General features: G+C 34.3%; 1 protein-coding gene across 2 annotated transcripts in view; it reads right to left on the bottom strand.

The window, feature by feature from the left end:
• Positions 1-1,533: 1,533 nt before the first annotated feature.
• The window catches only part of LOC123535175 (uncharacterized), a 28,011-nt gene continuing 14,479 nt past the window's right edge, over positions 1,534-15,065 (bottom strand). For both annotated transcript variants that reach the window (XM_053520039.1, XM_053520038.1), the window contains exon 3: positions 1,534-2,299. In XM_053520039.1, the coding sequence (XP_053376014.1) occupies positions 1,662-2,299 (638 nt within the window). In that variant the 3' untranslated portion in view covers positions 1,534-1,661. The remainder of the gene's footprint in view (positions 2,300-15,065) is intronic.

The following is a 15,065-nucleotide window of genomic DNA, read 5'->3' as shown; positions in this document are numbered from 1 at the left end:
ATTAAACGCCGTTTTTCAACAGTATTTCAGTCATGTAACGGCGGGCAGTTAACCTAACCAGTGTTCCTGGATTCTGTACCAGTACAAACCTGTTCTCCGCAATTAACTGCCAACTTCCCCACATGAATCAGAGGCGGAGGACTAATGATTTCAGACACAATGTCGTTTATCAAATAGTCACGGAGAACATACGCTCAGCCCGAGGATCGAACTCACGACCCCGCGATCCGTAGACCGATGCTCTACCTACTGAGCTAAGCGGACTGGGTTAGCTCAGTAGGTAGAGCATCGGTCTACAGTATGGGAAATACATTACCGTAATGGATTACACCTGAATGTCCATTCGCAAGATATCAAAGTCTAAGTATGTCATATAATTGATGTTCTCGTAATGAATCAAATATGGTGGCCTGTTGGCAACTTAGCAAAGTCTACAATATGCATCACAGGTAATGTTATCGTAACTGATCAAACTTGGCGGCCTATTTACAACTAAGAAAATATTGCAGTAAGGTTTATATGTCATGTTTTCGTAATTGATTTAACTTGGCGGCACATTTGCATCTTAGTAAAATCTCTAATACATGTTCCTGTGGCAAACATATGTAATCGTAACGTATCAAACTTTGTGACCCATTTGAAACTTAGTTAAGTCTACAGTATGGCAAATATGTTATCGTAGATATTGGGACCCATTTGAAACTTAGCTAAGTCTACAGTATGGCAAATATGTTATCGTAGATATTGGGACCCCATTTGAAACTTAGTTAAGTCTACAGTATGGCAAATATGTTATCGTAGATATTGGGACCCATTTGAAACTTAGTTAAGTCTACAGTATGGCAAATATGTTATCGTAGATATTGGGACCCCATTTGAAACTTAGTTAAGTCTACAGTATGGCAAATATGATATCGTAGATATTGGGACCCATTTGAAACTTAGTTAAGTCTACAGTATGGCAAATATGTTATCGTAGATATTGGGACCCCATTTGAAACTTAGCATACTTTACAGTAAGCCATATATGCCTTCGCGCTGGAATAGATTTGGCGGTTTATTTGCAGTTTAAGAAAGTGTACAGTATGACATACATGTTTTCATAATGTATCAAAATTTCCGGTCCATAAATTTGCAACTTCAAATACCATTCTTTAGACATGCTAAGTTCAGTTAGTCATGGAATATATTAGAAAATGTGTAGGTGTTTGATGATCGGCATATTTATACTCACGTAACATTTAGTCGTTTAGTAGGAAAATTTGACCAAAGCGAATTAAGACCTTCTGATAAGTTAAGAATTCAGAATGTGTCTGAAAACTACCTGTAAATAGAGACCTCTCCAAAATTGGTATTTGTGCAGAGGCTCGACTGTGTGTTACTAAGATACTCCATGAAAATAACTTTTGGAGAAGTACAGAAACAAAAATTGTTTCAGCTATGATAACTGTAACAGATTTTTATGCATAAAAGAACGAATTGAAAAAGCCTACGCACTTTTATCAAAACTAAGGACACATTTCAAGCCAAAGATGTAGAATTTATTGAAATGTAACAAGCTTCACAAAGCACATGTATAAATATAAATATTATATAAAACGCATCAAAAAGTTCAGAAGATTTATATGCAAACATCCGGACAATAACGTTTAAAATGGTAACTACACGTGATTCTCATGCCTATCCGCCTTATCTTTTCTGACAAGACCAATAAAACTTGCAAACTGGTTTGCAATTTCTTTGCCCCTTTGTTGCATAAGGTCAAAACACATAGCTAGGGTAGAAAGACCAATTAACAAATATAAAGAGCATGCAACCTGCTTTACTTGATTGTCCCAATCCTTGTCAGAAAATCCTGGTACAAAATCACCAAATCCGATAGTGCTCAATGTTATAAAACAAAAATATGCACTCTCAAAAATTTTCCAATTACCCTCCCAAAATTTGAACATTATGGCGCCAAAAAGTATATACAGTGTCACGAGGATTAGACTGATGAATATCGGAACCTCTTGGTGTTTGTGTATAACTACTTCCGTTTCCGATACGCCATCTTGATTCACTTTTTCAAGCTCAAAGTCGTCCGTTGCAATGCTGCTGAGGCGACGTGTTTTTAATGAATTGAAAAACTGTTGCCGGCATTCTACGCAGAAAGTCCCGCCATAAATTGCGCGGCAGACTGACGCCATTCCTCTTCCAATGTTTGTGATGCACAGTACAGTTAGAGGTATTCCGATAAGAGCGTATAATATAGTGACAGCCCTCCCTGCGTCCGTCTTTGGTGTGATTGTACCATAGCCTATAAGTAAAAATGAGTAGATGAGACAATTTTCATCAAGCAAAAAATAATTAATATAATAAATCTTTCTTTTTTGGTTTTCATTCCTTGCCTGCCTTTTATTCGTGCCCTTTACTTTGACCCACAATGGAAAGACAAATACTTAAAATATATCTAAATGTGTTTGGTGTATTATGCTTGTCTACTTATTACCGTATTATCAATGGCGCAAATGTTAAGTTTAAGCCTGCTGCGACTTCCGTGCAGACTGATCATGGTCAGCACTGTTCGCTATTCAGTCAGTAAATTTTCAGTGAACATCCCTTTGATAATAAGTGGCACTGCCCAAATTGAATGATGGACCAGTTCATTTTAGAAATTTAACAGGGTAAGGGTCATCCTAGAAACATTCAGTTATGACATGTTTGTACACAACTGTTTTCAAATTTTTAATTATTCATTGCTGTAAATCATATACTAAAATATACAGAGTGATAGAGCCTGGCCTATTTAGAGCTGCATAGCACAGTGTGTAAAGCACCAGGTGGGGACAGAGGCTCTTAAATGAAGTCTTTAACATTACGAAACAGTGGTTTGTCGTTGCGCTTCCTGCATTTCGGTTTCCCAATGCTAAAGATTTGTCTATGCCATTTCCAACACTTATAAAGATTATAAAATGATACAATTTATAAAGTATACTGTTGTACGCTGCAGTAAGACAGTACCTAATAACGTTAAACAGTATGTGTTGAAACCTTAAAAGTTGGAAATTAAAAGCAAAAGACGCCACTTTTTTATTTTATCATAAAACAGAGGTGGATAGTAATTAAATATTTCTAAAACCTACATAACTAATGGCCTAGGATTTTATTGATCTTGCCACAATATCTTTCTTAGTTGGAAACTGTCAGTGTTGTGAATGGAAAAGTGACACAACAGGCAGGAAAGACATACTAATACGTAGGTCATGTCATAGGTTTCTCAAAGAAGAAATATGTACTTACTAAGTTTCAAAACTATTACTTCACTCATATTTTTTTTATCCAATAGTTTTGACATAAACAACGATAATGATAAATTAAGATCATCGTTATCTTTATAATCATGAGTAGTGTTCTTATTTGGTTTACATTTTACTATGATTAATAATACTAATTATTATTATTATCATTATTATCATTATTTTTATAATAACATCTAAGAGGTATAAGCCAAACAAGGACACTTTGGTATTGAATTATCTCACGTATCACATATAGATTGCATTAATATCGTTCAGCGGTCTGTAGAGACTAATAATTTAGAAATATGAAAGTAACACGTCATAAACAATTTCCAACCAATAAATATCGGAATTCCCATTGAGCAAATTAATGATCCAAAATCTATAGCAAGCAGTGTACTAGCTTATTAAATCATCTCCATTTGCAGAACAAAAGAAGTGTTTTTACCGAAATTATGTGCATTGTTTTGTTTCAATTTTAAGAGAAAAAGAGAAACAGTCTATGGACAAAGCAAAGACATTACTCTTTGAAAATGTCATTTAACAAATATCAAACATTTAAAAATGAATATCACCTGTACTTTAGTAAAGAAAAATATTCCCCTTTCCAAATAGGTATATACAGTAACTGATCAACTTAAGTTTAGATAGTGTCTAAAGGCCAGACCTAGCCGGACCTATCTAGAGCCAGAAATTTTCTAGAGTCTTGATAACTTATATACGATTTCTTTGCAAACAGATTGAACATCGATTTCTCTTAAAAAGAAATGTTTTGCAACGACAAATCACCGATAGTGAATGACTAAAATGACTTCTGGTTTCACTACTGCATGCACATGCCATTAAAAGGGTCATGAAATTGGCCTTAATTTTTTCAAACGTTTTTAACAGAGTTTTAACAGGTCACCATTAAAATTCACCCATTAGTTCTTACTATTTAATGGGATTTTCACGACCATAGTTTTAATGCCATACATTAAAAAGCCATGAAATATGTATATTAAAACCCTGGTAAAATATACCTTGTTAAAATGACTTTGATGGCCATGAAAAGCTGCTTAAAATAAACCATTAAAATAAGTTAACAGGCTCCTTAAAACTCGGCATGAAATTAATGTGCCATTAAAAATACCCTTAATTCCCATTAATTAGTAAGAACTAATGGGCCATTAATTCTTTAATACTCTGTTAATGCCCATTAATTATTAAAAAATTGATTAATGGTCTCATTAAATATGCCAGATTCAATTTTAATGGGTCAGTAATATTTTAATGGTATATCATATTAAGGGCCATGAAAATTTGCCATAAGAATTAGACATCTTAAGATAATCAACTTCATATTTATTTTTGCCGTATTGATTTAAACTACGTATTACTACACGTGTAATAGTATCTATACATATGTACTGTTTTGTAAAATGCTAGATGAATATTTGTTTCTTCTTTTTTCTCTCATTATTTTGTAATGCAAACACATGCAACAGCCTCGTACATGTTGTCATATTGTATCCTTATTCTGTCATATGTTCATATGAAATGAGAAAATAAATGGATTTTGTATTGTCTTGTTTTGTTCTGAGAAAGGTTTACAGGTACCGGTTTAATAGATCAAGTGACCATGTGGGTAGTTTTAACTATTCAACATTATAATATTGACCAACATTCTGACCAAGTTTTTATTGGTACAGACATTAGGCATCAGGTGTATTCAAAAAGCAACTGTTGATGACAATGTCAGCGCACAATGGGCAATCACAACTTAGCTCTGCTTCAGTACTTTGTGCTCAGGTGCATGCACTTAAACAGCTAAGAGCAAATGTTTGATGGATTGCATCACAAGTTCCCCCCTCCCCAATCAAGCGTACCACACTCTTTGATTTATCGGAACGAAGAAGCGATTGATCTGCCCATGCCCCAAATGAATTTAAGTCAGACTGTAAATCTTCACAATCATGTGTACTGTCCACTTCTCTATAAACCTTAGTTTCTACTCAAGGATTGGAAAATTAATTTGAAAATCTAAACTGGTCTGAGCACATTTTATAATGTAAATTCCTTACCCCACCCTTTTTCTTATACAAATGCTAATTATTTGGACAGGAAAAACAAAAAAAAAACAGAAAAGTGGCATGCATCAATACATATTTACCTTTACCAAAATAATGTAGATTGATGTTATCAAATAAATTAATATGTTTTCATCCGACATTCATTGAAATAAATCCGATTTTTTGTAGGAACACAATTTGGCAAACATTTGAAAAACAATGGCGTAACTGCATCAAGGGGAAATAACTTTAATGCAACTAAATATAACATCATGATATATTATAGATAATGTGTGCATAGTATGTTTTAATTGTGATTAAAGTCCATTTTAGAACAATATGGGACTGGAATTATAAGCATTCAATGGGAGTGCAAGCCAAAAACCAAAAAAGAAGAGAAAATATACGAATCACATTTTACAGAATGAAGGATTTAGTGGGCATCACATTGCTGTTAAGGGCCATTAAGTTTATTTTAAATGAAACCGTACAGAACCTGAACATTTAATGGGCATTAAATCAATTTTAATGGCCATGAATAATCCTGTTAAATTCAAAATATACAGAATTTTACTATTTTTTTCAAAGCCATTAACTCTTTTAGCTACCAAACTTAATTTTTAATGGCATGATTCATGGTAAAAAATAGGTGTTTTAATGGTATTTTAACATGTAACCCATTAATATTGTGAAACCTGTTAAATAAAGTGATGCAAGAATTTATAGGGTTAATTTACGGTTTTTCCTATTTTAATGGGTATTTTACAGGGTTTTAAACCATGTTTAATGGTATGTGCATCCAGTAGTGGTTTATAGCAATTTTAGTACTCGGAGACTTCTGCAATAGTGCAGCCCCTTTATTTAACCCTATTCCTGAATACAAATGGTACTTCAAGTAGATGACAGCGTTTTGAAGAGTAGTATACACAAAACATGTATAAGTGACACTCGGTTTGCGTCAGTTGCCAACATACATGAGGTCTTCAGACGATATGAGTGTATATCACCGTATATTATCCACTGCTATTACAACAGACGACGTAGAACTCTGTATTTCAAAAGTATGTACTTCTAGATCAGTTTAGATAATATGAAAGAAGGAAATAAGAAAATTGAAAAGTTAATTTGTATATTCCATTTGAGTATGAAATACATAGAGGATATTTGTTTGTTTGCAGTGTGATATCGAAATGTATCTTCACCGATAAGGGAGACAATGGAATATTTTCACGAAGGCGTGTTTAAATAGCGTGTTTATAAATTCTTAAATATTTTAATGATTTTTTTGTTGTTTGTTAAATATTTAAAATCACTTTGATAGATGATGTCAACTGTCGGCGATCCTTTTGATATGTAATTTAGCATACGCTGCTTTAGAATAAAGAGTTCATATGTTCAAACAAACAATTAGAACCAATTAAGATTGGTTACGATGACGATAACGACACTCTGATCTTTCGTTGATAACATAACAAAATGTCGGCCGATATGATATAAGTGCGTAAATATGGCGAAATAAACAGGTAAATCACAAATAGTATATAATACATCACAAGAAATGTAATTTATTAAACTAACATAAGAATGATCCCTTATACATACAGTTTATGAAAGAGCCGGCTACCTTGACTTACATGTTCATATACGATATGTATATATAGAGCCGGAACCGGCTACCTAGCCACTGCCTTTCTTAATTGGTTTATGGTTCTGGCATAATATGGAAACGTCAGTCGTAAAGTGCCATAAACCGACTGTAAAAATTACGGTGACTGTATTTCCGCTCAGTGTTGTTATTCGTTCTGCTTCTTTGCGACTATAGGATACATTTAATTTTCCTCTACATTAGTGTTCAGCTCAAATCGGTATTGCACATTTCATAAGTTTCCATAAGCATGCGAACCCGATTAGAAATAGATCAATTTTGAAATGATCCAATGAAAATTTCCTCTCTTTCTCTGAACACTTCCTTCTTTTGAAAAATGTTAACTCCGAGATCAAATAAGGAAATAGGCTGGTCTACAACAAAGCATATTTCCTGAGGATATAAATCACCTTAAGTGACCGGTTTTTTTTATTTTTGTAGACAAGAAAATGCATTACTGTCAAAACTAATGTTCTCCAATCTTATCATTTAAACCATCCCCGAACATAACCAATTATCTTGATGCACTAGGTGAAGAAATTACTGATTTTTAGCAGAATTCCAGTGCCTACACGATTGAAACCAGTATTTATGTGTTTCAGTTACAAGGTATTGTAATATACGGGTGTGCTCTTATTCATTTAGAAAATTGTTAAAAGATAGATGACACTTAGAACTAGAAATTGATAGAAAAAAGGGAAACAATTAACAATTGAATAGGAAAGTGGCTACCAAAACTTTAATGGTATCGAATATACAAATAAAAGCATTTTACACACGAGTTACATGTCTTATTTCTCCTTGTAAAAACATCAAGTTGCTCGTTGTTTTCACTCTATCTTTTACTCACAGAGGATTTTTTTTTTAATGTGGACTTTCTTGTTTGACTTTAGTCCATGATTGTATGACAAACATAGAAAGAAAGCCAAGTCCATAGCTTTCCAACATCTCTTGAAGTAAATTACATTTCCAATCTTTCTTTAATATTTTATTTAAGATCTTCACCTTCATTTACTTTTTCTCGATAGTTCAATCATAGTTGGATGGGCAATTATAAGATTTTGTAAAAATGTAAAAGTATAATCAAAAGCGCATGTATCTCGTGATTTGATCGATATCAATACAGTCTATTGGAAGAAAAGTATGGCGGTAATTAATTTAAATCAAAGAAATTATATAACTGTCCAACCACGTTTAATCTGGAATACCTATTCCACTTATTCGTTGGTCCCCATTCACAGTATCATATATATTTATACCTAAACTGGATCCAACATCTTTAAAAATATTAAAAGAATATTAAAAATATATTAGACATAAATTCATATTTGAAAATCTGAACTATTACTTAAAAGTATCTATATTAACATAAAATTAACATATTTGGTGAATAAATAGTATCGCATGCCTGATGTAAAAACGTGTACAGATAAGCAAAGTACGAATGTGATATTAAAAACTGGAAGGTTGTTTTCTAAAATGACTGGTTTACATTGTTTTTGTTTTCTTTTTGCGAAGACACCTCTTTTAAATATTAAGTCAAATGAAATTCGATTGATGAGGATTTTCTAAGTTACTAGTTAGTACCTTAAAAACTATTTTAGTAAAGGATATGCACTGGGTATCTTTAAAAACTGAGTTCGAGGATCTGCTTAAATGTCAGTATGATATAATTAAAGCATCGTTCATACGTTACCTCTGTATTACCTACCTACTGAAGCATTTCATTTAGTTTTGTCTTACCATTGTCTATGTCGTTGATTGATTCCTACTTTTTTCAAACCGAGCAATTGAATGCATTGTTAATTTAAGTTAAATGTATAAAATGCACTTTTTATTGTTTAGATTAAATTCAAATTCCTCAACATTTATCGTACCAAATGAAGCAGCAAAGTTCTTGTACAGTACTATGTCACAAATAGATTTTTCACGTGCTTTTCCAGTGCTTTCAGTGATTTGTAAATGTGCAACATTCCATATTAGACCGTTACCAGAAATAACCACATGTCTGCAGTCAGGTACTTTCATATTGTGTAAAATATGATATAGAATGCTTCGAAAGTTAGTAGATTGTATTTCGACTTAACTCTTTTTTGCGGCGGGCCGCTTGCGGCCTCTGCCGCTTAGTTAACACTCACAGTTTCAAAGTGTGTCATCGCGCGGAAGATCGAAAATTGGAGACAATCCGAATAACACATCAAATTGAAGCGTAATAATTCTTGTAAAACGGATAGTTTAATGAGAAGAAGGGTTAGTGGTTACTGCGTGATGATTTATAAAGTATTCATATCTTGTATGTTAAACCTGTTTTATACAGTAATAAACCCATCAAACTAGTTCAATAACAGAACTATTTGACTTCGCGGAATGTCATTGGACAAAACCAAACAACACACTGTGACAAAATAGTCCACATTTTCATTGTTATTACACCGTAAAAATGCATTTGATGAAGTTTGTATTTTATCCTACTTTCGTGCATTTTAATAAGAATAAAGAAGAAAATCTAGGCGAATGATATTTTTTGTTTTAATAGGTATTACCGGACTTCTTTAATTATTGTTGTTTATGACGCCATCTTGTTTTTGTGAATGAAACAACAACAACAACTTCTAAAGGACATATCTGTTTATGCGGTGATTTTTTTTTATAAAACGAGCTTTTAATAGGAACGTGAGACCGTGTCAAGGTGTCACTAATATATAGCGTATGCCTTCCGTATTTGCAATTACCACAAAATAGTTTTTATAACGGAAACGTTCGAAGAAACGGAAAATGACCGATAGCATTATAGATTTCTGCACTTTTAACAGTTTAAAAAAATCTCAAATCAAGGAATATTGCATTTGGAATGGAATGTTATTGAGGAAAAGGTTATCTATTTTTCTATCAAGCAGCGTTATGGCTTGTGTATAGATTTAAATCGGGCCTTACGTTTGCTTGGTAAGAATGGTTATTCCAACTTGCAACTAGATACTAGAATCTAACTAGCAGAACTTCGGATACTTCACAAGTTCGGCATCAAATTAAAAGAAGATTACTACGTCATTCATGTTCAGCAGGACACAGATTGACAGAAGGCCGGTACAAAACACAATGTTAGCCATTGATTTTTCTGCTTTTATTTCATGATGTTTGGGATTTTTTGTCAGAGCTATTTTATGAAGGTTAATAATTTGTAGGGTGTATTGATTTTTAGCAAAGAAGTATAACTATAAATATACAGAATCGCAACTGGAGATCATCTCCCGCAGGCACGTATCCCCGCGATAACTGATGTTACCATCTTGAAGGGTTAATGCTGACTTGATCACTCCTGATCAAATCGATAGACGCTTATTAATTTAAAACTGGTGATACATGTACGGCCGTTGCGTAATAAACAGAATCGGGTCCAATTTTTAAACGAGCACTGTTGATTTCTCAGACTTCCAATCATAAACTCATTTCTTCCCTGTGATCTTGTAGAAAATACTAACAACAATAAAAAAACCCATTAACATTATAAACAAACGATCTTAAAATAGAAAGTTTTTCACGATACAAATTTTTATCCTTCTGCTTTCTGTTTCCAGAATATATCGTGATCGGAATTCGCCATTTTTTCTCGAGCCTTGGCGCTCAAATACGCTCGGTCTGACGTAACAATGCGAGGACTGTCGTTTTGCCTATCCAGTGTGATAAATCTATATAGACATAAATCTATATAATATAATGTAAACAGGTGTGAGGAGATATTTACCCCGACACCAGTTTCAATACGCAGCGGACGCGAACGACACTAACTTGCAGAAAGAAAACACATATACATTAAAAAAATGTCAGTGATGCAATTTTATGCTTTAATGTCAACATAAATTCATTATCAGAGATGTAATCTATACAAATACATTGTACATGTACCAGAAAACATTCACAACGGATTTCACTGGGGATTTCTTAAGTTTGGACGTGACGGGACAGCGACAGTCAGATTTATGTTATCACGCTGTCCCAAAATGTTCTGCTTTATGACAAGAAATCAGAACTTTTACCAGCAATTACCTTATACACAGTAATACAGTACATAATAAATTAATAGTACATGACTGTACATGTTGTATATTGATGCCCGGACTAGGGGTGTAGCGATATGCTTAGTCTCACAATACAATACATATCATGTGACAAAATTAAAAAAAATTTATGTTCCTTCTCTTGGAAAGTACTTGAAATTTTGCTTTAAAGTTAAAGAAACTGTAATAAATGATACATTTGTTTAGTTGCTATCTTCAACAGTGATTGTATGGAAGTTTTCATTCAATGTCGATCTCTACTTTTCACTGTATCGTAAAACAGACCTATGATACGATACTCTAAGTCTTATCGCCAGACTATATATATATATATGTATCGTGATACAGTGAATTTCGATATGTCGTTAATTACACCCTTAGCCGGACCTCTAGACCTTAATGTATTTATTGTGTGAAGTTGTGCATTTCCGTTTTGCTAAATGAACATGTACTATGATCCATAAGACATAACGTGATGAAAAACAAAAAACTTAAAATATCGTAAAAAATGAAGTTTAAAGGTAATATTAAGCTTACTTATAGAAGTAACACATACCTGGATACCAGCTGCTAGTTACTCTAGTTGTTGGGAAATTTTATTTTAAAAAAATGATATTAAATCAGACGATAAATAGAACAGTAGGTTTTTATAGTCCCCTACAGGTGGAACACCGGAGTGGATTATAGGAATGACGCCTGTTAGAGCGCAATAAGTAGATATGCATGTACTTGACTTATGCTTATAGGTCAAAGGTCAGTGTCACTATTGAAGGTCAAGAAAAATTTGTTTCTGCTGATGGATTATCTAGTGCTACACAAAAATGTTCCCCATGATGAGACAGTGTGTCAATGCTTGATCTATGCTTGTCGGTTAAAGGTCAAGGTCACTGTTCAAGATCAAGTAAAAATTTGTTTCTGCTACATTAATTGCATCAAAGGATATTTTTAGTACTACACAGAAATGTTCCCCATGATTATGCTATATGTCGCGGACATGACCCATTGTTGTCGGCCATAGGTCAAAGTCATTATTGAAAGTCAAGTAAAAAACATTTTCACCGGTATGGGACTTATGTATTGCCACGGCTATACTCGGTCACTTGTTCATACAGACCTGGTGTCTCAAGTGTTTTATTTCAGGCATTTTTCATCAACTAAAAGTTTTGTTTCTTTAAATCTCTTGTTTGATATTATTGCTATATCAGATGCACATATTATCTTCATATTCTGGTCGGATGATTTTTCAAAGTTATTGTCCTTTGATTACATAACATAGTATACAAAAGTTCCATTTCCTGGAATTCATCAATCTTTTATCGAAGATTTACTCCGAAGAGGAAATATGCATATTTCTTGATGTTCCAACTTCCAGCCAGATGATTTTTCACTGACTTATTGCCCTTTAGTAATTCAACTTAGTTTACTATAGTACCATTTCTTGTCCAGAGTATTCCTCAGCAACCACTGGCTGGAATTTATAGTAGCTTCATAGGAAGCTTCACTGCCAAGAGGAAATGCGCGTTCCAGTCAGATGATTCACTGAGTTACTGCCCTTTGATAATTCAACTTTAGTACACTATAGTACCATTTTTTTGTCCTGGACTGGAATCCATAGAAACTTCATCGGAAGTTGCATATTATCTTCATGTTTTGGTCGAATGATTATCACTGAGTTACTGCCCTTTGATTGTTCAACTTTAATGAACTATAGCGCCATTCTAGTCAGGATATTTCTTGGCAACAAAAGGTGGTGCGCATTTTTAGCTCATCTGAGCACGAAGTGCTCCAAGGTGAGCTTTTGTGATCGCTCTGTGTCCGTCGTCGTCCGTCTGTCTGTCAGTCGTCCGTTGTCAACAATTTGACTGTTAACACTCTAGAGGTCACAATTTTGGCCCAATCTTAATGAAATTTGGTCAGAATGTTACGCTCAATAAAATCTTGGTTGTGTTTGATATTGGGTCATATGGGGTCAAAGACTAGGTCATCAGGTCAAATCTAAGATAAAGCTTGTTAACACTCTAGAGGTCACAATTTTGGCCCAATCTTAATGAAACTTAGTCAGAATGTTACCCTCAAAATAATCTCGGACGAGTTCGATATTAGGTCATCTGGGGTCAAAAACTAGGTCACTAGGTCAAATCAAAGGAAAAGCATGTTAACACTCTAGAGGTCACAATTTTGGTCCAACCTTAATGAAACTTAGTCAGAATGATATCCTCAATAAATTTTGGACGAGTTTGATATTGGGTCATCTGGGGTCAAAAAGCAGGTCACCAGGTCAAATCAAAGGAAAAGCTTGTTACCACTGTAGAGGCCACATGTATGACCACATCTTAATGAAACTTGGTCAGAATGTTGATCTTGATGATCTATTGGTCAAGTTCAAATCTGGGTCAGGTGGGGTCAAAAACTAGGTCAAATCAAAGGAAAAGCTTGTTAACCCTCTAGATGCCACATTTATGACTGTATCTTCATGAAACTTAGTCAGAATGTTAAACTTGATGATCTTTAGGTCTAGTTTGAATCTGGGTCATGTCACTTCAAAAACCAGGTCACCGGGTCAGATCAAAGGAAAAGCTAGTTAACACTTTAGATACCACATTTATGACCATATCTTAATGAAAACTTGGTCAGAATGTTAATCTTGATGATCTTTAGGTCAATAGGTCAGGTGAGCGATACAGGGCCTTCATGGCCCTCATGTATCTTCATCTTATGGTGGGATAATATTCCAGTGAGGTTCTAATATTTTATTAATTCAACATGAGTATTTTTTAAAACTATATGTGCCCAGTCAGGAATTCCACTTTTTAGCTCACCAGAGCACGAAGTGCTCAAGGTAAGCTATTGTGACCAGTCATTGTCCGGCTGCGTTCGTCATGCGGCATGCGTCATCCGTCATCCGTCAACATTTACCTTGTTAACACTCTAGAGGCCACATCTGTGACCCAATCTTATGAAACTTTGTCAGAAAGTTTGTCTTGAAGATCTCTTGGTCAGGTTCGAAACTGGGTCATGTATGGTCAAAAACTAAGTCAGTAGGCCAGATCAAAGGAAAATCTTGTGAACACTCAAGAGTCCACAGTTTAAGTTGGAAATTCATGAGAATTGTTTAAAATGTTTGTCTTGATGTCCTCTAGGTCAAGTTTGAATCTGGGTCATGTGGGATCAAAAACTAGGTCACCCGGTCAAATCAAAGGAAAAGCTTGTTAACACTCTACAGGCCACAGTTGTAACCCAACCTTTATGAATCTTGGTCAGAATGTTTGTATAGATGATCTCTAGGTAAAGTTTGAAACTGTCATTAGGATCAAAAAACAGGTCAGCAGGCCAGCCCAAAGGAAAATCTTGTTAACCTCCATAGTTTAAGTTTGAAACTCATAAGAATTGGTCAGTATGTTTGTCTTGGTCAAGTTCGAATCTGGGTCATGTGGGTTTAAAAACTAGGTCACCCGGTCAAATCAAAGGAAAAGCTTGTTAAAACTCTAGAGGCCACAGTTGTAACCCGATCTTTGTGAAACTTGGTCAGAATGTTTGTCTTGTTAATACTCTAGAGGCCACAGTTGTAACCCAATCATCATGAAACTTTGTCAAAATGTTTGTCTTGATGATTTCTAGGTCAAGTGTGAATCTGGGTCATGTGAGGTCAAAAACTAGGTCAGTAGGTCAGATCAACTCTGGTGAGTGAGGTAGGGCCACCATGGTCCTCTTGTTTCTTTTAATATGCAATAATCATATTTTGGTGAGCATCCATTGGTTTATCATTATTTTCTTGTTATTCTATGCCTTTTATTCTCGGTAAAAAAGGAAAAAGACAATCAAACAGACATATGAACTCATCTTTTAGACGTATGTAACATTGCATTAAGTTGATATTCATGCGGATACTTTCATCGGTATATGGCTTTTATCGTTTTGCTAACATGCAGATTAGAATAAAAAATTTGCCTAGTCAAATACGGAATATATAATGGATCCAATACAGTAAGATACTGGACAGTCACGTGGTACAAATGTGATTCGCTGAGAAAAA

The sequence above is a fragment of the Mercenaria mercenaria genome, chromosome 12, assembly GCF_021730395.1.
Source record: "Mercenaria mercenaria strain notata chromosome 12, MADL_Memer_1, whole genome shotgun sequence".
Taxonomy (NCBI): Eukaryota; Metazoa; Mollusca; class Bivalvia; order Venerida; family Veneridae; genus Mercenaria; species Mercenaria mercenaria.
Note: the sequence above shows the minus strand (reverse complement) of the source record. Positions and strands in the feature narration are given on the sequence as shown.